The sequence below is a fragment of the Dermochelys coriacea genome, chromosome 1 (assembly GCF_009764565.3).
Source record: "Dermochelys coriacea isolate rDerCor1 chromosome 1, rDerCor1.pri.v4, whole genome shotgun sequence".
NCBI classification, from domain to species: domain Eukaryota; kingdom Metazoa; phylum Chordata; order Testudines; family Dermochelyidae; genus Dermochelys; species Dermochelys coriacea.
The window spans coordinates 325,956,412-325,979,137 of record NC_050068.2 but is presented as its reverse complement, the minus strand read 5'-3'; the positions used below and the strand labels follow the sequence as shown (position 1 = coordinate 325,979,137).

The 22,726-nt window shown below is 45.1% G+C and overlaps 1 protein-coding gene and 1 long non-coding RNA gene across 6 annotated transcripts in view; one reads left to right on the top strand and one right to left on the bottom strand.

Annotated features, from left to right (window-relative positions):
- PRKAR2B (protein kinase cAMP-dependent type II regulatory subunit beta) overlaps window positions 1–22,726 on the top strand; it is a 151,086-nt gene that overhangs the window by 66,446 nt on the left and 61,914 nt on the right. Inside the window, exon 2 of one of the 5 annotated variants that reach the window (XM_043496935.1) lies at window positions 14,066–14,175. The exons of the other annotated variants lie outside the window; for them this stretch is intronic. Coding sequence (XP_043352870.1) covers window positions 14,109–14,175 — 67 coding nt within the window. The 5' untranslated portion in view covers window positions 14,066–14,108. The remainder of the gene's footprint in view (window positions 1–14,065; window positions 14,176–22,726) is intronic. 5 annotated transcript variants of the gene reach the window in all.
- Window positions 742–6,526, bottom strand: LOC119851197. Its single transcript, XR_005291176.2, has 3 exons — window positions 5,733–6,526; window positions 3,232–3,482; window positions 742–807 (listed from the first exon to the last, which is right to left on the bottom strand). It is a non-coding gene; the product is annotated as an uncharacterized LOC119851197 (long non-coding RNA).

The window sequence follows — 22,726 nt, the reverse complement described above, 5'->3', positions numbered from 1 at the left end:
GCAGGGCAGAGCAACACTGCAGCAAAGCCCAAGCTCCAGTCCAAGCTACAACTTCAAAGCGCTGTCTACACAGCTATTTTTAGAGCGCTAGTGTGAGCCCTGCAAAGCTCCAAGCAGCCTCCTTAGCCTGTACATTGTTTAATCCAGGGCAGTGTCATTAGCTATAATGACTTCATTGCACCAGGTCTGGTAGGTATGTGCTAAGCCTGCAGCCCGTATTAGCAGGGGGTGAAAACTACATGGAGGCATTTCCTGATTTAGTTGTTTTATAATAGCTTCATAGCATCAACCAGAATTAATAAATTGTATATACAGATTTTTCACATCATGACAAGGAGATTGTCTGGTAAAGAAGGGATAGTTTGGGGAGAACATGTGGGTTGTGCTCTGTGGTGCATGGTAGTTGTGGTAGCGGTGAGGTGTATGTCTGTGGGTAGTGTAGTAGACAGTATGTATTATAAGGTGGCTTAGCTTTTCACTTTTGTATTTTTGTCATACGTTTATCAACTTTAACTATTGCACAATAAAATGTGTGTGCACATGTGTACACGTATACATTAACGGTGTAGGATCCTTTTGTTTTACATTTGCTGATTTTTTTTTCTTACTGGTAAGAATCGAGCTCTGTATTAACATGGTCTGTCCCCTTTGGTCTAGAAAGATATTGTATATTGAACATTAAATATATTGCTTTCATGCTTTAGTAAACAAACAAATTCAAAATAGATTTAAAAAAAATACCTCTACATCGGTGCAAAGTGCTCTTCCGGTGTCACATGTTTCTCACACCGTTCCACTTCACCGGTACTGAGGAAGAAGCACAAAAAGCAACAGTCCAAGAGGGGACATTCCCTGGATCCAAGGAAGGACAAGCACGGGGAGTGCAGCAGGGTGTGACCTGCATCAGGCCATTCCTCTGCCCCCACCCCACAAAAAGCATTGTCAACTCTGCCCTGCTCACAGGTGTTGTTGAGTCCGGTGCAGGACCACCCGCTGACACTGTGGGGACATTGTGGCACCAGAGGAATTGCAGTGCCATTGACCCTGGAGACATATGCTGCAGCCAGGGATCTGATAGCATTCTGAGTACTGCTGACCCTGGTAGGGCAAGATCTGGTACTGGTGAGGATTTCAAACAGAAGGGAGCATATTGCCCTGAGTTCCTATCCAGCACTAGGTCCTCTGATACCAACCAGAGGGAAACAGACCCTGCTGAGGTTGGCAAAGGCTTCCCTGATCTGGCACCATTCCCCGAACCCTCGGTACTGGCTGGTGGAAGTGAGGGGTACTGCCCCCGCTGGTCCAGCAAGCTGACTTGTCATCGTAATCAGAGGCGGAGTCATGCACCCAGCCAAGGGGTCGATACCAGTACCCAGCTTACATTCTGTTGGATCCTGGTGTGGGTGCCCCTCCAGGAGCTTGACCCAGTGACCAGTGGCCTATGCAGGTCTAATGACCTTTTTGGAATGCAGGAATTTTTCCCGTGGTACCAGGACTGCCTTCCAGCTGTTCATACTCAGTGGCATTTGAGAAAAGGGCCCCTTTGCTGCACCGTCCGGCACCCAAACCGGACTCTGGTACTGAATCTGGAACCAATACTCAAGATTTGGGGCTATGTGAGGTGGTCGGTGCAGAAGAGGAGGAAAGCCTCTTGCTGATGCAGACTTCCTCCTCCCCAGATGAAGACTGAGTCAGGATTGAGTGGCTCGGCACCTCAGAATGACTTTAGAGCTCACCAGGAGCTATTGAAAACGGTAGCTTCTAACATAGGGCTGGAAGTGGAGGTGCTTAAAGAATCCTCCCATAGCCTGATTGATGACAAGGCTGCGGCAGCTCCATCAAAGGTGGCCCTACCCCTCAAGTAGGCTGTTATGGGTCCAGTCAGATCCCTATGGCAGACCCCATCCTCTCTGCCCCACACTTCAAAAAGAGCAGAGAAAAGTACGTTGTTCCCAATAAAGGGTAGGAATACATATATTCCCATCCTGCTCTTGGGTTCCTTGTGGTCGCAGCAGCCAACAAAAGATAGGCAAGGGCAACAGGGTGTGACCCCCAAGGCAAAGGACTCAAAGAAGCTAGACCAGTTTGGTGGAAAGATTTATTCTACTGGTGGATTATAGCTCTGCATCTCCAACCTGCAGGCCTTGTTTTGGAGGTACAATTATAACATCTGGGATTCCATGTCTAAATTCAAGGACTCACTTCCCCAGGAGTCCAGACAGGAATTCTCTGATCTGGTGGAGGAAGGAAAGACTATAGCCAGGGCCTCTCTTCAGGCTGCTCTGGATGCAGTTGACATGGTTGCCAGAATAATGGCATTGCAGTAGTCATGCAAAGGTGCTCTTGGTTCCAATCCTTGAGCCTACCACCAGAGGTTCAGCAGTCTATTCAGAATCTTCCATTTGAGGGAACTTCCCTCTTCTCAGAACAGATGGATGCAAAACTCCATGGCCTTGAGGATTCTAAGTTCCACTCACAAATCCCTGGGCCTCTATGCCCTGCTCCTTCAGGGAAGCACTTCAGACCTCATCAGCTCCACACCATGCCACGACTTGTTTAAGAAACAAAGCTGATCAAAGGCCAGTCCGAGGCCTAGGTGAGAGCCAGCATCAGTCTAGTCCAAGCTACCTTCTGAGCCCTAGGCCTATTGATAAACGAGTAGAAGTCAACTCTCATCCCCGTTCAGAGGATAGAGTTTATTGGTAGCATACTCGATTCCACCTGAGCCAGGGCCTTCCTCCTAGAGGCTTGCTTCCAGACAATGTTGCCACTGATGTCGCAGGTCAAGGCCCACCCCATCACCATAACTCATTTATGCCTCAAATTTTTAGGTCACCTGGTCACGTGCACTTACATGGTACAGTATGCGAGACTGCTTTAAGCTTCAGACCCCTTCAAGTGTGGCTGGCTTTGGTGTACTCACTGAACTGTCACCATTTGGACTCAGGGCTTACAGTTCTTGCCCTGGTCCTTGCCTCCCTCAACAGGTGGAGGGATCCCCGGTCAGTGGCCTTGGGCATTCCCTTTGTTACTCCCCAGCCATCAGAATCCCTAATCTCTGATGCATCCGATCTAGGTTGGGGAGAGGGGGTTCACCTGGAATTCCTACCATGGCCTCTGATCCCAGGAGGAGCTCTCCTTACATATAAATGTCAGTGAGCTCAGAGCACTCCACCTAGCATGCTAGTTGTTTCTACCCCAGATCGCAGGCAAGGTTGTGAGAGTACTTACAGATAACATAGCTATGTTTTACATCAATAGGCAAGGAGGAGCACGTTCGTCCATTCTGTGTCAAGAGGCTATTCATTTGTGGAATTTCTGTGTGGAGCATTCCATCCACCTCAAAGACTTCTCACTTTCCCCGAACCCGAAACACGCTGGCAGATCACCTCATCAGATCTTTCTCTTCTCACCAGGAGTGGTCCTTTCACTCCGACATAACCAGGTCCATCTTCCAGAGGCAGGGGTTTCCCCCGGTAGACCTGTTTGCAGCCAGACAGAACAGGAAATGTCAGCAGTTTTGCTTGCTGAATGGTTGCAGCCGAGGCTCGTACACAGATGCCTTCCTATTCCCATGGATAAAACACCTGTACTACACATTTTCTCCCATTCCTCTTGTACACAAGGTCCTGCTGAAAGTAAGGGTTATTCTTATAGCTCGTACATGGCTACGTCAGCACTGGTTCGGCATGTTATTGGACATGTAGGTAGCGACCCCATTGCTGCTCCCTTCCCTCCCCTCTCCTCCCAGACGTGATCTTGCAAGGTCATGACTGATTGCTCCATCCAAACCCCAGGACCTCCATCTGACCGCATGGAAGCTCCATGGTTAAATCTGGCAGAGCTAGCCTGTTCAGAACAAGTCCAACAGGTCTTGCTAGGTAGTAGGAAGCCTTCTACTAGAGCTACTTACCTCTCCAAGTGGAAGCATTTCTCGGTGTGGTCATCCCAGTGAGGCCTCTCACCTGCTCGGTCAGCTCTCCAATCCATGCTGGAGTACCTACTCCATCTAAAACAAAGTAACTTCGTCCCCACCCCATGTTCCTCCCAAAGGTGGTTTTGCAGTTTCATAGTATTTAGGCTGTTTTCCTGCCATTGTTCTTCCCCAGGTTGCACAAAAATACAGAGAAATGGCATCTCCACATGCTGGATGTTAGACATGTCCTGGCCTTCTAATAGAAAGGACCAAGCTGTTCCATAAATCTGTGCAGCTCTTGGTGGCAGGAGCAGAAGAATGAAAGGCCTATCAGTTTTGGCCTAGAGAATTTCATCCTGGATCACTTTCTGCATTCATATGTGCTATGAGCAGATAGGCGTCCCACCACCTGCCATCTTGACCACCCATTCAACGAGAGTTCAAGCTTCATGTGTGGTGTCTTCAGCCCAGGTCCGGATCCAGGACATTTGCGGAGCAGTGATCAGTCATTGGTACATATCTTCTCCCACTACACCATCACCCAGCAGACTAGAGATGATGCCAAGTTTGGTAGAGCAGTGTTGCAATCCGCATGTCCATGAACTTGGAGCCCACCTCCTCAGGTACTTCTTGGGAGTCACCTAACATGGAGTGGACATGAGCAAGCACTTGAAGAAGGAAAAATGGTTACTAACCTTTCTGTAATTCTTCTTTGAGATGTGTTGCTCATGTCCATTCCATGACCCACCCTCCTGCTCTTCTGTTAGAGTTAGCCAGTAAGAAGGAAGTGAGAGGGTGTGGGGCTGGCTAGGCTCCTCATATCAGCGTATGAGCTTTCGGCACCAGAAGGCACTAGAGCACAACAGTTACGGAAAGGTTAGTAACTGCTTTTTCTCTCGTTCAGTTTCTTTGTGTATTCCCCATTTCTCTGTCCACAAAGACATTACTCCATCTCACCTCCTATGGTAGGTGTACAAATACGTAAATTCTTTTCTCTTGATTTTATTTTTCTACTTGTTGATATTTTTGCCAAAAGTTCAGTTTGGTTTGATTTGAAATGCAGCAAGCAAATCAATTGGAAATTTTTTTTTTAAATTTTTTAAACTCTAATGTTAATTGGCTTACTGTGTGGTTTTTATTTGGGTTATCATCAATAATAGAACAGAGGAGTATTTTGATGATTTTATTGTATTTGGTGATCCAATGCAACAAAATGCTAGGAATTACAATTAGTGCATTGATTTTATTTCTTGAAAAGCGTAATGTCAACTGAATGCCTTATTAATGAGAGCCTATTGGGTTTCAGAGGCCTGGTCTACACCACGGGGTTAGGTCAAATTTAGCTGCGTTAGGTCAATTTTTAAAATGAATGCATCCACACAACCAACCCTGTTTGTCGACTTAAAGGGCTCTTAAAATTGACTTCTGTACTCCTTCCTGGTGAGGGGAGTAGCGCTAAAATTGACCTTTCTGGGTCGATTCTGGGGTAGTGCGTACACAAGTTGACGGTATTGGCCTCCAGGAGCTATCCTAGAGTGCTCCATTGTGACCACTCTGGACAGCACTTTGAACTCCGATGCACTAGCCAGGTACACAGGAAAAGCCCTAGGAACTTTTGAATTTCATTTCCTGTTTGGTCAGTGTGGCGAACTCAGCTGCACAGGTGACCGTGCAATCCCCCCTGAATCGCAAACAAGCTCCAGCATGGCCCGAAGGGGAGACACTGGATCTGATTGTTCTATGGGGAGAAGCATCTGTGCAGGCAGAATTCCGATCAAAAAGAAGAAATGCAAATTGTGATGGGGTTGGGACTTACCACTGCAGCGCCTCCTGCTGTTCACTCTGGGAAGTAGCTCAGTTCATGTGGAGCGCCCTGTGCTGGTGGTGTCCTGTCCATGTCTCACCCTAGATTGGCGTCTTGACCCACATTGCTCCCAGCTTGCGGCGTCCTCTTCAGGACAATGCCCTCCGGCAGTGCCCATTGCTTCGATCTCACCCCCTTCCGGGGGTTTGGTGTTATCAGCAGTCCTTCTCTTCGCCCCAGCCACAATGGCCAATCACACCCCAAAGTTTAACTCCTTTTGGCAGGGGTCTGGTGCAGTCCGTGATGGCCACTCTGAACGGCCAGGTGGAAGTGCAAGGGGGGGACCCAGGCCTTCCCTCTACTCTGGGTCTCGATTCAGGGACCCTTTGATGGCAGCCTTCCTGCCTGCCCTCCTTCTCTCCCTTTGTCCATCTCTCTCCCTGGGCCGTTTCTCCTTTGGCCCCTTTGCACCGGTTAGGCCCTTTTTCTCAGGGCCCGCAGCCCGGCAGGTACCGGGGGGGATTTCCCTTCTGCTCCCCCCACCTGCGCTGCGCTGTCCCTGGTGCTAGTCTCCTCACGCTGGAGACAGACCTTCACCTCTGAAGGCCTGGGAGAGAATGCCTGCTCTCTTCCTGGGCAGCCTTTATATAGGGCCTAGCCTAGCCCTGATTGGCTGGCTGTAATACTGGCCCTGATTAACTCTCTAACAGGCCCTCCCTGATTGGCTGCCACCTTGTACAGCCGCTCTGGCCTGTTGTAACCCCTCTGGCATGGGAGTGGGGCACCGCCCCACCACACAAATATATTTGCCAAAATCTCACAGGGCATGTTGGAGAGAGGCTACAAAAGGGACATGCAGCAGTGCTGCGTGAAAGATAAGGAGCTGAGACAAGCCTACCAAAAGACAAAGAAGGCAAACTGTTGCTCCAGGTCAGAGCCCCATACACGCCACTTCTACGATCAGCTGCATGCCATTCTAGGAGGGGACCCTACCACTACCCTATCACTGTCGGTGATCACCTGCAAGAGTCTCACGCAACAGGAAGGAGGATTTTGTGGATGAGGAAGAGGAGGAGGAGAATGCGCAGGAGGCAAGCTATGAATCCATTCTCCCTGGCAGCCAGGACCTTTTCATCACCCAGGAGCCAATACCCTCCGAAGGTGGGATCCCCGACCCTGAAGCTGGAGAAGGCACCTCTGGTGAGTTCACATTTGTAACTACAGTACAGAGTTTAAAAGCAATTGTGTTTAATGTTTGATTTGCCCTGAAGAATTGGCATGCATTTGCGGCCAGTACAGCTACTGGAAAAGTCTGTTCACATGTCTGGGGATGGAGCGGGAAGCCTTCAGGGACATTTCCATGAAGCTCTCCTGGAGGTACTCTGAAAGTATTCTGGAATCATTGCAGCACAAAGCATGGCAGTGAATGGTCCTGGGTTTTGGTCACATTCAAGCAACATTCGGTCTATATCTTTCTGTGTTAGCCTCAGGAGAGTGATATCATTCATGGTCACCTGGTTGAAATAGGAAAATTTTTGTTAAGGGAACAGTAAAAGGACCCTGTTCGTGATGGGCTGTTTGCACTAGGCTATCCTGGAGAATAGCCACAGGGTAGGGTGGGGGGAGGTGTGTGCTGCACATCCACCCAAAAACCACAGCCCCTCCTTTTAAATGTGAAACCCAACCCATTGCTTGCTATGTGAAAGGATGGCACTGCAGTTTGAAACCATTCCCACATGTTTTGCATAAGAAACCAACCCTGTGTACCCTTTGCCTTACCATGGCTGCATGGAAACCAAATTCTGTTGCCCAGCCGTGTGTGATGTGTCACCATACCGGCAGGCGCTCAATATAAAAGGCAAAATGCGACCTTGTACCTAAAAAGCACATGTGCTGTCTGCTGTGAATTGCTTGATTCACTGTGAAAGAGTCTCCCTTTTGTTCTCAGAAATGTATCATCTTATATTTTATTCTCCCTTTATATCTCCCCCCAGATACAAATGTTTCTAGGCTCCCTCTATCATCTCCATCCCTGAGGTTATCACAGATTAGAAGGCGAAAAAAACGCACTTGCGATGACATGCTTTCCAAGCTCATGCAGTGCTCTCGCACTGATAGGGCACAGCTGAATGCATGGAGGCAGTCAGTGTTAGAGGCTAGGAAAGCATTAAGTAAGCATGAAGAGCAGAGGCAGAAGTGCAAAGAGAGGAGGCAGAAGCACGAAGAGCGGAGGCAGGAGGTGATGCTAAGGCTAATGGGGGGGCAAATGGGCATGATGAAGCATCTGGTGCAGCTGCAGGAAAGCCAACAAGAGCACAGATCCCCGCTGCATCCATTGTACAACCGCTTGACCTCCTCCCCAGGTTCCATATCCTCCTCACCCAAATGCCCAAGAACGTGAGGGGTGGCTCCAGGCACCTAGCCACTCCACTCCAGAGGATGGCCCAAACAACAGAAGGCTGTCATTCAAACAGTTTGATTTGTAGTGTGGCTACAATAAACAATGTGGTCTTGTCCTTCCTCCTGCCCCACCCCACCCGGGCTACCTTGTCAGTTATCTCTCTTTTTTTTTAATTAATAAAGAAAGAATGCATGGTTTCAAAACAATACTTATTTTATTTCCAAGGGGGGAAGATGGTTGGCTTTCAGGGAATTAAAATTAACAAAGGGGGCAGATTTGTATCAAGGAAAAATACACACAACTGTCACACCAAAGCTTGGCCAGTCATGAAACTGGTTTTCAAAGCCTCTCTGATGTGCAGCGTGCCTTGTTGTGCTCTTCTAATTGCCCTGGTGTCAAAATCAGACACCAGGCAATTTGTCTCAACCTCCCACCGTGCCATAAACATGTCCCCCTAACTCTCACAGATATTATGGAGCACACAGCAAGCAGCAATAATGATGGGAATGTTGGTTGCGCTGAGGTCTGACCTAGTCAGCAAACAGCGCCAGCGAGCTTTTAAACATCCAAAAGCACATTCTACCACCATTCTGCACTTGTTCAGCCTATAGTTGAACTGCTCCTTACTGCTAGCCAGGCTGCCTGTATACGACTTCATGAGACATGGGAGCAAGGGGTAGGCTGGGTCTCCAAGAATAACTATTGGCATTTTAACATCCCCAGTGGTAATTTTCTGGTCTGGGAAGTTGTCAGGGTTCCTTCCCCACTCTGAACTCTAGGGTACAAATGTGGGGACCTGCATGAAAGACCCCCTAAGCTTATTCTTACCAGCTTAGGTTAAAAACTTCCCCAAGGTACAAACTTTGCCTTGTCCTTGAACTGTATGCTGCCACCACCAAGCGTTTTAAACAAAGAACAGGGGAAGAGCCCACTTGGAGACGTCTTCCCCCCAAAATATCCCCCCAAGCCCTACAACCCCCACTTTCCTGGGGAGGTTTGAGAATAATATTCTAACTAATTTGTACAGGTAAATACAGACCCAAACCCTTGGATCTTAAGAACAATGAAAAATCAGTCACACAGAGGATCCCCCTCTGGGCAAAACCTTCAAGCTACAGAAAACCTCCCTCTTAACACAGGGAAAATTCTCATAAAACAAAAGATAAACTAATCTGCCTTGCCGGCTTACCTATACTGGTTGCAATATTGGAGACTTGGATTAGGATAGGTTGGAAAAGATGGATTTCTGTCTGGCCTCTCTCAGTCCCAAGAGAGAACAATCATGTAAACAAAGAGCACAAAAAAAAAGCCTTCCCCCTCCCCCAAGATTTGAAAGTATCTTGTCCCCTTATTGGTCCTTTGGGTCAGGTGCCAGCCAGGTTAGCTGAGCTTCTTAATCCTTTACAGGTAACAGGATGTTGCCTCTGGCCAGGAGGGATTTTATAGCACTTGTGACAAAGTTCCTCCTCTACCTTGGTGGATCTTGCACTTATTAGCGGATTTGCTCGCCTTGGAGCTTCACAGCAGCCCTCAGTTTGGCCGTTTTCATGAACCCACAGTCCAGGTCAACTACTCCTCTGACCAGGAGTTGGGAGGTTTGGGGGGAACCTGGGCCCACCCTCTACTCCGGGTTCCAGCCCAGGGCTCTGTGGAATGCAGCTGTCTAGAGTGCCTCCTGGAACAGCTGTGCAACAGCAACTCCTCCCTGGGCTACTTCCCCATGGCCTCCTCCCAACACCTTCTTTAACCTCACCATAGGACCTTCCTCCTGGTGTCGGATAATGCTTGTACTCCTCAGTCCTCCAAAAGTATGCGTTCTCACTCTCAGCTCCTAGTGCCTCTTGCTCCCAGCTTCTTACACACGCACCACAAACTGAAGTGAGCACCTTTTTAAACCCAGGTGCCCTGATTAGCCTGCCTTAATTGATTCTAACAGCTTCTTGATTGGCTGCAGGTGTTCTAATCAGCCTGTCTGTCTTAATTGTCTCCAGAAGTTTCCTGATTGTTCTGGAACCTTCCCTGTTACCTTACCCAGGGAAAAGGGACCTACTTAACCAGAGGCTAATATATCTGCCTTCTATTACTCTCCTGTAGCCATCTGGCCCGACCCGTCACACATGATATACAGAAAAGTGGTTACCCTTCCCTTTATATTTATGACAGAAGTAAGTCCCTTCTTGCAGGTGCTCAAACAGCTCTGAGTTCCTAAAGATGCGGGCGTCGTGCACCTTTCCTGTCCATCCCCCATTGATGTCGGTGAAACGTCCCTTGTGATCCACCAGTGCTTGCGTATCCCTTGCGGTTTACGTGCTGGTTGGCAAGGTGGTCTGGTGCCAAGATAAGGATATGCGTTCCATCTATTGCCCCACCACAGTTAGGGAAACCCATTGCAGCAAAGCCATTCGCTATAACCTGCACGTTTCCCAGAGTCACTACCTTTGATAACGGAACGTCAATGATTGCATTGGCTACTTGGATCACAGGAGCCCGCACAGTAGATTTGTTCATTCCAAATTGATTCCTGACTGACTGGTAGCAGTTAGGCATAGTAGCAAGCTTCCAGAGGGCTATTGCCACTCGCTTCTCAACTCTCAGGGCAGCTCTCATCTTGGTATTCCTGCGTGTCAGGGCAGGGGAAAGCAACTCTCAGAGTTCCAGGAAAGAGCCCTTTTGCATGCGCAAGTTTCGCAGGCACTGTGAATCATCCCATACCTGCAACACTATGCGGTCCCACCAATCTGTGCTTGTTTGCTGGGCCCAGAATTGGCGTTCCACTTTATCAACCAGCCCCACTGCCACCATGATGTCCCATTTGCCACAGCCAGTGCTTTCAGGAACATCTGTGTCCATGTCCTCATCAAAATCATCCTTGTGCTGGCGCCTCTTAGCCCGGTTCTGCATATATTCCAGGATAATGTGCGAGGTGTTTATAATGCTCACAACAGCAGCGGTGAGCTGAGCGGGCTCCATGCTTGCCATGGTATGGAGTCTGCAGGAGAGCAGAGTTGCAGTGTAAGCCATGGATGATGACAGATGCCACGAGAATAGATATTTATAGAGAACGACAAGAGGACCTGTGAGGTGGATTCATGGCACCAGGAGAGCAGAATTGCAGCGGAAGCGGTGGATGACGACAACATGGAGAAATTTGCTATTGAGATTGAGCACATTTACAAGAGCAGGAAAGTAGAGTTGCAGCGGAAATGGTGGATGATGACAGTTAGCAGTCGTACTGCACCGTCTGCTGACAGCAGCACCCAGGACACAACAGCAGCGGTGACGGTGAGCTGAACTGAGCGGGCTCCATGCTTGCCATGGTATGGCGTCTGCATGGAAAAAAGGTGCAAAACAATTTCCTGCCGTTGCTTTCATGGAGGGAGGGGCGACTGACGACATGTACCCAAAACCACCCACGACAATGTTTTTGCCCCATTAGGAATTGGGAGCTTAACCCAGAATTCCAATGGGCGGCGGAGACTGTGGGATAGCTACCCACAGTGCACCACTCTGTAAGTCAATGCTAGCGAGGATGCATTCCACTGACTTAATGTGCTTAGTGTGGACATGCGCAATCGATGGTATAAAATTGATTTCTAAAAATTGACCTAATTTCGTAGTGTAGACATACCCATAGTCCATTTTATTGTAGCATTCTTTGGGTCATAGCTAAGATAGCAAAAGAATGCCAATGATCATCTCCAGTTTTGACATGCTCAAAACTTTGTGGGAAATAACTTTTGGGATGAAATTTTCTCTACTTCATCTCTGTCCTGAATGGAATTATTTTTGAAAGTTGGATTAAAATTCCTTCAACCACTTTGAGTTCTACCAAGAGCTGAAGCAAAATCAGTGTTTTCATTTTTTTTTTTTTAAATTGCCATGCTTCTCAGACAGTTAAATCAAAATGGCTGAATTTTGAAACTTGACACATGAAGAATCCCCCCATTAAGGAATATGGCCATAACTAAGTAGAAGAAAATTGGTTGGGCGTCGTTATAATTGAAAATCAGTTACCATGAATTCCTGGTTTAAAATTTGTGTAAGTCTCACTTAAGGCCTAATCCTGAAAAGTGTTGAGCATCTCCCATTAACTTCAGTGGGAATTGAGGTTGCCCAATATCTTTCAGGGTGAGGGCTCAAAAACTTTCATTGTGCAAGAGAGCAGTTTTAGATGTTCATCTGTTTAGTGCACATTTTTCATGTCATTAGGCACCAGGCACTATCAAGGATTTAAAGTGGCTTAGGTTCTTCATAAATGTAGACTTATCAATGTATGTTACCACTGGCTTAAGCACTTACGTTACCTTACAGACTAACTGTGACTTAAGAAACATTTACTTGTATGGTGCCAGTTAGGATTTCCCCTTTATTTTCATACACTGTTACAATGTTAGATCAACAGTAACTGGTGACTTCACCTGTGTCCTATATCTGTTAATGGGCAAATCATGACTTTCTACATTTACTAGACTCCCTTTTAATTAAGTAGTATGCAACTTGGTCTGACTCATGGATCGTCATAAAAACATTCGTGTGTGTGTGTCACTTAGTGGAATTACTTCTTTTATGTTCTAGTTGTCACCATTTCAGGCTAATGGGTCCCTCTTTGAATCTGGAGATAGGTAGTAAACAATAGGAACTACAGATTTCTAGCCAATCTAGCTATTTCCCATCCTTCCATTTTTGAGTGAATATGCTCTGTAAAACATCTCCTTTTTGCTCCTTTGTGTTAGTGTGTTGAGTGCAAAGTGAAATCTACTACATTCATGGACACTAAAGAGCAAAGATGTAACATTTTCAGTTATGAGGGTTATTCATAAATTGAACATTGCTGCTAGCATGCTGAACAGAACAAAGAAAGGTTACTCAGCAGGAAGGAACACCACAAATCTGGGACCTCCAGGCTAACTGAAGATCTGCATTCTCAGTAGACCTGTATGAAGAACTTTGGTTTTGGTTTGCTGCCAATTCCAAATAAAAAAAGGGGGGGAAGGGGGGAGGGAAATCATTTTGGGTCAACCTGAAAATGACATTTTTCAAAATTTTAGACAATCTGAAAAGTTGAAAACAGTTTCATTTTGGGTTGAACAACATGCTCATTTTGACCCGAAACAAAATATTTTGTTTAGATTTTAAGTGTTTTTTATTTTTAAATAAGATTAAAGATTTTCTAAACATTAAGTGGTTTCAGATGAAAAATTCAAAATGTTTTGTTTTTATAATGTTGAAATTAAACATTTAAACTCTTGGGTTTCTTTTTTGCTTTTTTCTACTGACAAGAACAATTAGGAAAAACTAACAAGAATTTGCTAAGTGTCTCCAGATCTGCATTTTTAACCTAAAAAAAAGTTTTGGCTGAAAAATTTTGCCCAGCTCTATATTTTATTTTGTGTTTTGTAATGTACTTGGAATGAAATAGATTGGCTCAGTTAGTTCATTTTAAATTACTGTGAAATCTTTTAGAGTCTTTGGAAGGTTTAAATAAGTGAGTGTGTGTGTGTGCATGTGAGTGTGCACGTGCACTCAGATGCCCAGAATTATTAAAACTTCATTTTATCTTTTTTTGATAATGTGTCAGTTTGTTTCTTTAAGCAATCCTATTTTATTCATGTTTATATTTATCTATTGTATTCTTATCACTATTCTAAGTGTGGAGATAAACACTAAAATAGACTGACCACAGGCCAAACAATATGGCAACACAGCAAACTGTTCTCCACTCACCACTCGTCCTCTGTCATTTAAAGACCCACATTAAAGAGAAGCATTTTGCACCATGTGGCATTAAACTCTAGAAATTTGTTCTGTATTATGGTGGATTGAAGACCCAGAGTGATTGGGTAGTGTCTAGGTGAGGGAGTGGAGACCCTGAACCATAGGCACCCTCTTCTCTTGGATCTTTAAGCACCATGTTATGCATTTTCTTTTTATTATATTCTTACAGATATAAGGAATGGCTGGGGACTGCGGGGGACAGATGCACCACTATGAAGGAGCAGAGGCTCTATATATGGTGTATCCGCCATTCTCTGGATCCCACAGGCTACCCATACTGTATGTACGGTGCTTTTATGTAGTGTGTATAATTCTATTCTTATATGATCCTACAGCTAATGTACTTGGGTTCATATTTATGGGGTTTATAACATTAACTATATGAATTAATTTCATGAGGCTGTAGAATAATTTTGAGGGCCTACTATAGTGCCTGTTTAAGTCAATGGGAATCTTTCCACTATTTTTTACCAAATATTTAGCCCTGAGGAAGTAAAGAAGTTTTGTGTTTTTTTAGGGTATTTTATATAATCTTACTGACATCTTTTAATTCATTTAAGGAGCTCAGTGCAATATCTCATTGCATTTATGTATGTCTGATATGTACGTATTTGTAGTGTGAAAAATTAAAATATAATATAGGACTAGATTATACCAATTAAAACTATTGCAAATATTGTTATGGGGAGTGATGGGCTCAGTGTAAAGATCCATTAACCAATAAGTCCATTCATTAGGTTGGCAGTTACTTTTTTAAAATTATGAAATCCAGAAGAATAACTTAAAAATAAAATAACTTTTAAATTTGGTGAGCCCTGCATTTTCTGTTTTGATAAGAGCGAAGATTACAATTGCTATCACAGACAGCAATTGGCAGAACAATTGCTATAGCTTTGGTTGACGTAATAGGTACCATTAATTAAGTTTTCTTAAATGGAGAGGGAAGGTTTAGTAGTCCAAGTGCTGGATTGAAGTAGCAGATTCTGCTTCGAGTAGAATCCCTATGGGTGCTCCACTGTAGGTGTATTTGCGTCCCCACACATCAGATTGGAGATTTTTGGTAGCAGTGTCTGTTCGGCTCCCACGTACGCTTTCCCCGTCTTGTGCTCTGCCTCAATGCTATTTAGTGTTATGCAGGCAAACCGCCCTCTGTTCCTTCTCAACTGCCTTGGTCCTGAGATGGGGCCTTAGCACAGTCTGATTTCAGAGTTCCTTATCTATATCTTACTTTTGTTCTCAGTTAATAGTATAGTTCATAGAGTTATTGTTAATTAGTGTTAATACTCCCCTCTTTTATAGCTAACTTCCTGTCTTTAGTTAGTTTTTCTTTATCTTGTCCCACTCAGGAAGTGAACCCTAGAAAGGGTATGCCTAGCTTCCCTTGGGTTAAATGTTGTCTCTCCTGCCAAGAAGTCATTCCAGGTCAGCGACAGACATTCCTGTTGCATTCACTGCCTTGGAGAGTCACAAGTGCCTCAGAAGTGCACTTTTTGCCTGACACTAAAATCAAGGGTTAGGAAGAACTCTGAACTAAAAGTAAGACTCCTTATGATGGAAAGCTCACTCAGACCAGCTTCTGACCCCAGCTCCGGGATTTCCCCCATTCAGCAGTCCCTGACGAGACCAGTTCCATCTGTGTCTTTGGCTCAATACTCTCCGGTAACTTCAAAGAGGAAATTTTTGGATTTCTCTCAAAACGTTCCAAAAAAGTGGGCTCTAAGTCCACTGAGTAGGGAACTGACCATGAAAAAGAGAGATTCCCAACAAGGTTGACCACCTCGGTACTGGCCTATTACTGCGTATCCACGAAGCTGCAAGCTCCTCAGGAACCAATTGTCATGCTGTGTGACAGGGTCAGGCCAGATGGGTACAGGAAAGTGATAGAAGGTAGATATATTAGTCCCAGATTAAGCAGGTCCCTTTTCCCTGAGTAAAATAATGGGCTGTTCCAGAACAATCAGGAAGTTGCTAGAACCAATTAAGGCAGGCTAATTTGGACACCTAGAGCCAATTAAGAAGCTACCAGAATCAGTTAGGGCAGGCAGGCTAATTAGGGCACCTGGTTTTAAAAAGGACCTCACTTCAATTAGTGAGGTGCATGCGAGGAGCTGGGAGCAAGAGGCACGCAAGAAGCTGAGAGTGAGTAGGTATATTGCTGGAGGACTGAGAAGTACAAGCGTTATCAGACATCAGGAGGAAGGTCCTGTGGTGAGGATAAAGAAGGTGTTGGGAGGAGGCCATGGGGAAGTAGCCCAGGGAGTTGTAGCTGTCATGCAGCTGTTACTGGGGACACTGGAGACAGCTGCAATCTACAGGGCCCGGGGCTGAAACTCGGAGTAGAGGGCAGGCCCGGGTTCCCCCCATACCCCTCCAACTCCCTATTTGATATAAGAGGAGTTGACTTGGACTGTGTGTCCCACCAGAGGGGAAGGTCTCTGGCCTGCCCCCGACCCATTAGATGGTCCAGCAGAGACTGCGGGGATTGTTCTCCTTTTCCCCATGCTGGCGAGTGATGAGGTTAGCTGAGCAAACAGCAGATTTGTGCCACTAACAAAAGGAGCCAAACTGAGGACTGCCATGAACCTCTGAGGCGAGCAAATCTGCCAGAAACCACAGAACCCACCAAGGCAGAGGAGAAACTTTGTCACAGCTGTCTGGAGGGGCTCAGAACTATAAATACCTAATTAAGGGCAAACTGTCAGAAAACAGGGCAGATACCTGAAACTGGTGGTATGTTCTATAATTAGATTTTACCAAGCCAGTAACAAATATGAACTCCTGGATCACTATACCAGTTTTAGCGTGGAGTCACAGACAGTCCCCTTAGACTCTCTAGTCTATCTTGCCACCCAGACAAACTGAACTTTGTGATAAAAGGTCAATCAAACCTAAAAATCACACCACATTAGCTTTCTCACAGTCCCAAGAGACAACACTGGCAGCCAATTCTGTAGTAAACTAACTATAGGTTTATTAGCTAAGAAAAATAGAATCTCAATTATTGAGAGATTAAAGCAGGTAAAATATATGTATAGGTGAGTCACAGTCTATAATTCCAAATGGTAGCAGAGATGCAGTAATCTGCCAGTTTCCCAAAAATCTCTCAGAGCTACCCAGAATAACTCTGGGATCTCAGTCTTCTTGTTCAGTTATTCTGCCCTGTTAGAATCCAAACAGTCCAGAGATAAAGGATCCTTCTTTGAATCCATATTTATCATATCTTCACACAGAAAGCAAGCTGATAGTGTCTCTATGCACATGGACTTTTCCTTTGGTGACAGTGAGTGAGGAATGCACTTAGAGTCCTTGACCTCACAATGATCACTTGCTTTGAAATTAGCATTTTCTGTTTAAGTCCTTCATTAGTATTTCACAAGATTTCTTTGATGGGCTATTTAGTTACAGGGTATAGACAGTGTAAATATTTGCTATTACATTATAACAGGAACAGATAAGTGAAAACAATACAAATAACATTCCATTAGTTTTCATTAAGTTTAAACATCTGAATACATACTTATACATTTAACGCTTTGATCTGTATTAACACACAAGTAAATTGGGCTGTGGCCCTGAATTGATCTGGTCTGGCCAATGTCACACCGGTATTGCCAATAAATCTAAAGAACCTAAGGGCACAGTCTCAGGAAGATCACTACCATTGGGGGAAAGGAGTGGTGGAGTGCGATCTAGCTCCTCTAAAGTGGCCCTGATTGGAGTCACCTAAGACTCGGTAGAGAATACTTAGCCCTGTAGAAGACCAGAATGACCTCTACTGGCCATTCATTGGAGTGCAGAAGACTCCCGGTACCACTGACTCTCTCTACATCAGCCGCTCACACTGAGCTTGCCTCAGTAGTACTGTCCACTACTCCAGTACCACAGGAATTTTGTTTCTGTAAAGACGTACTAGACTCAGACACACCTGACTTGTCTCTACTCGGCACTGACATAATCTCTGTACTGGCCACATCTTGGTCCCCTGACTTATGTGTGGTATTGAGGCAATCTCGTCCAGTGTTAATGACTGCTCCACCTCTGTCAAGCAACGATGAAGAGGATGATGATGACGATTTATATACAGTTTCAGTGGAAGGCTCTCTGTTACAGTATCAAGGAGACAGCCAACCAGAAATCGCTACAGCCCCAGTTTACTGCCATTTGGTATGGACACCAATGCCATTGCACCACCTCAGTGACCCTACTGGACCCATGGGTGGCCTATAGACAGCAATTCTTGAGGACCTCTAGTATCACCCAAAAGGACAGAGGAAGACAGTCTTCTTCATCTTTTCTATCCAAACCCCCATCCATTTGAAAAACAGGAAATGAGACTAGACAAGGAGGTTACTCCTATGACCAACATCTCTTCGTCTTCTCCTGATGAACCCTTTATGCCTCCCGCTCCAACCCTGGCAGATGACTTCAACAGTTTCAAGATCTCATTAAGAGAGTAGCAAACTAGCTAAAAATTCTGCTTGAAGAAGTGAAGGAGTCACAACACAAACTGCTGGACATCCTACATACCTCAACATCAGCTCATACTGCGCTCCCCATCAACGAGGCCTTGTTTGACCCAGCAAAACCCATATGGCAGCCACCAGCCACAATACTTCTCACATACAAGAGAGTAGACAAAAAATACGTTCCCTCTAAAGACATGAATTTTTTTATTTTCTCAACATTCTTCAAATTCCCTTGATGTTGACACTGTAAATGAACATGACAAACAGCACCACACTAAATCGATACCCTATGACAAGACTGGAAACGGCTGGATTTATTTGGATGAAAATCATATTCGTCAGTGATCCTACAATTTAGGATCATTAATTATCAAGCCGTTATGGCAAAATACAATCATATCAACTACTATAAGTTAAATGCCTTCATCAAACATCTCTTAACTGATCAAAGAATAGTTTCAACCAGTCATTCCTGAGGGTCAGCTCCTTGTGAGAACATTGTTGCGGGCCTCTCTGGATGCTGCTGATAACAGCTGCTCACTCCATCTCAACAGCAATGGTCATGCAAAGAACCTCATGGCTTCACCTTTTTGGCTTTCAAAAGGATGTACGATCCATTGTGGAAGACCTTCCATTTGAAGGATCCAAGTTGGTTTTAAAAAAACTGAGATCTCTCCACACATTAAAAGATTCTAGGGCCACATTTCATTCCCTGGGAATTTACACATCCACACAAAAAAGAAGATATAATAAGTCACAGATGGCACAGAGATCCCGGCCTGCTCTGTTCCCTCCTCCCCAGAGCCATTATGAATCCGAACGGAAAGGATGATGACTACAGAAGCGAAGACCAGCTGCCCCACAATCTTCAAAATCACAGCCATCTACATCTAAACACCAATTTTGATGTATTGGTCAAGGCCCCGAGTTACCATCCTCACCTTTATTTGCTGCAACAACCCAAACATCTCCACTCCTTCAGTGACCATCTTACAATTTTTCGTCAAAACTGGGAGCGTATAACCACCAAGTGGATACTGGAGATCATTTCCATGGGATATTTGATCCCCTTTACCTACCTCCCTCCCTCCTACTTACACTCCCTCCCTAGCCTCCTTCGGGATCTTTCTCGCAAGCACCTTTTACATCAGGGAAAAAAAAAATCTTCTGAACTGAGGTGCTACAGAATCAATTCTCACTCAACACAGAGGAGAGGGGCTTTTATTCCAAATACTTCCTGATACTGAAAAAAAATGGTGGTTGGAGATCCATTCTGGATCTAAGGTCACTCAATAGATTCAGAAAGATACAGTTCAAGATGAGAAGCAATAATCCCATCTCTGAACCAGGAAGACTGGTTCTCTTCCCTTGACCTACAAGATGCTTACTTTCATATCACAATCCACCCATTGCAAAGGAGGTTTCTAAGATTCACTCTGGGTCAAGAATATTTTCAATACAAAGTGCTCTCATTTGGTCCATCATTTGCACCCAGCATGTTCTTGAAAGTCCTTGCTGCGGCAGCAGCACATCTTTGCAAACTAGGAATTATGATACTCCCATATCTAGATGATTGCCTGCTCAAAGCGCTTTCTTTCAATGATGCTCTGAGACCCACACGAAAGACTATGGATTTATTCCTACAGCTAGGACTACAACTAACTGTCCGAAAGTCCACTTTAATCCCAGCACAACATCTGAAATTCATAGTGGCTTACCTAGATGCAGTGTAGAAGCCAAAACTTTTCCTTCCATCGCACAGCTTCAACATCTTAACCAACTTAATCTCGACAGTTCAGGCCAGCCCTCAGACTTTGGCCAGAAAAGGTCTTCAACCATTGGGGCACACTGGGGCAAGTACCTTTGTAATAAGTCATGTGAGACTCCACATGCATTGCCTTCAACAGTGATTCAGAATGGTATATGTTCCAAGCAAACACAGTTTAAATAAACTTCTTTTGATGCCCTTGACAGTCAAAAACTCGCTCGGCTGCCGGAAAGATCCTCACAATATCTGCACCGGGGTTCCCTTCACTCAACCACTCCCATCATTAATACTGATGATAGATGCACACATATTGGGATGGGGAGCTCACCTGGAGACCCACATCATTCAAGGCAAATGGTCCCCTTTTGAATCCACACTGCATATCAACTTACTAGAGCTCAGAGAAGGCAGGAATGCCTGCTTACCTTTCCTACCACTGATCAGAGGCAAGCATATAAAGATTATGACAGACAATATCTCTTATATGTTTTACATAAATTGCCAGGGAGGAGCAGGATCGCTTTCCCTTTGTTCTGCGGCAGTGAAACTCTTGAACTGGTGTATTCATCACCACATCAACATCTCAGCAGCCTACCTCCCAGGCATACAGAACACTACAGTGGATACTCTCAGCAGAAATTTTTCTCATGATCACAAATGGGAAATAGACCCCTCCATCCTTTACAACCTATTTATACACTGGGGAGTCCCAAATATAGACTTTGTGCCACAGCTAGAAACAAGAAATGATACCAGTTCTGCTCCAGGGCTGGTCTGGGTCACCACTTTCTTGGAGATGTCTTTCTCGTCCAATGGAACAGAATTCTCTTGTATGCATTTCCACCAATTCCTCTAATATCCAAGGTCCAGCTCAAGATAAGAAAAGAAAAAGCCAGTGTTATTCTTATAGTTCCACTATGGCAAGACAGACATGCATGCCAATCACTCTACTGCCCATACCTCACCTCCTCTCTCAGGAAACTGGACAGATCCACCACCTCAATCTGCAGGTTCTCTGCCTCAAGGCATGGCTCCTTGATCCAAATCTTAGAAATTAACTGCTCTGAGGATGTAAACAAGGTGCTGTTACTCCTCACTGAAACTACTTCTCACACGTACATTCAGAAGTGGAAGAGATTCCAACTCTGGTGTGACTAAAAACATGTTACCTCTACATCATCTCCACTACCACTAGTGCTAGATTACATCCTAGAGCTAAAAAAGTCAGGATTATCTCTAAAAACCGTAAAGGTGCATCTCACAGCCATCGCTGCCTTCCTTCGTAAGATAGACGGTTATTCTGTGTTCGCTCATCCAACAAGAAAGAGGTTTTTCAAGGATAGGGGTAACCTCTTTCCACAAATCAGGTGTCCTACGTTAGTATGGGACCTTGTTCTCAAGTGCCTTATAAGGTCTCCCTTTGAATTTATGGCCACTTGTTCTCTTCTGTACCTCTCTATAAAACCGCATTCCTAGTTCCCATCACGTCTGCTGTGAGAGTGAGAGGTGCTCTAATGGCATACCCCCCTTTACAATCTTTTTCAAAGACAAGATTACATTATGACCACAACCCAAATTCCTACCAAAAATACCTTCACACTTCCTCATGAATCAGCTTATATACCTCCCAGCCTTTGTACCCAAACCACACCGGGAAAAAAGGGAGGCAACAGTGCACACATTTGATGTCAGGAGAGTATTAGCCTTCTATCTGGATGGGACTAAACCTTTCAGAAAATCTCCCAGACTATTTCTTTCCATTGCAGACATATTTAAGGGATACCCAGTCTCTAAGCAGAGATGGATATCAGACTGACCTATTGCTATCGTGCTTATGAGCTTCGACCTCGTTCTAGAGTATGAACTCACTCCATGAGATCCCTCTCCACTCTAATAACCTTCAAGATCACAGAAAATGCAGAGCAGCAACTTGAACATCTGCTCATACATTTGCTGACCGTTATGCAGTCACTCGCTGTAGCAGGAAGAGAGCCTGAGACATAAGCTCTTGTATTAGAGGCCTGGCCTGAGGCCTTAGCTAAAGTAGTGGTCAAAAGTTTGCTAATATAAAGCAATGTCAGTAAGAGACAGGCTCTAAGCAGGAGTCAGGCTCTGCCTGTATACACGCTCACAGAGCCTGGCAAGAACAGGGCTGGTATCGCAAAAACACACACATTCTTAAGAAAGTCTAGGCACAGGACACTCACGCAAACACATTCCAGGAGGATGGTACCAGAACACCCCAATGCCAAGTCTGGTACAAACACCTCCCCAAATATGACAGGAACACATTGGCCTCTCTTAAAGATAAGGTCAGGATGACAGTATGATGGATAGAGATGTTGTGATTGAACCAACATGTACAATATGTACATGTAATGGGTGGTAACAACCTACGTCAGGGGGCAGTAACTAACTATGTCAGAGGGGCAATATGTAATTGGTTTGTATCGGTGTATAAAGAGGTATCTCAGAGGGAATGTCTTTGGTTAGCCCCAGGGGGGTAACGGAAAGTCCTAGAACTCACTGAGCTGCATCCATTGTCACAGGCATACATGTGTTAGTGTAACTGTAGACATTAATCCGGGGAGTTAAG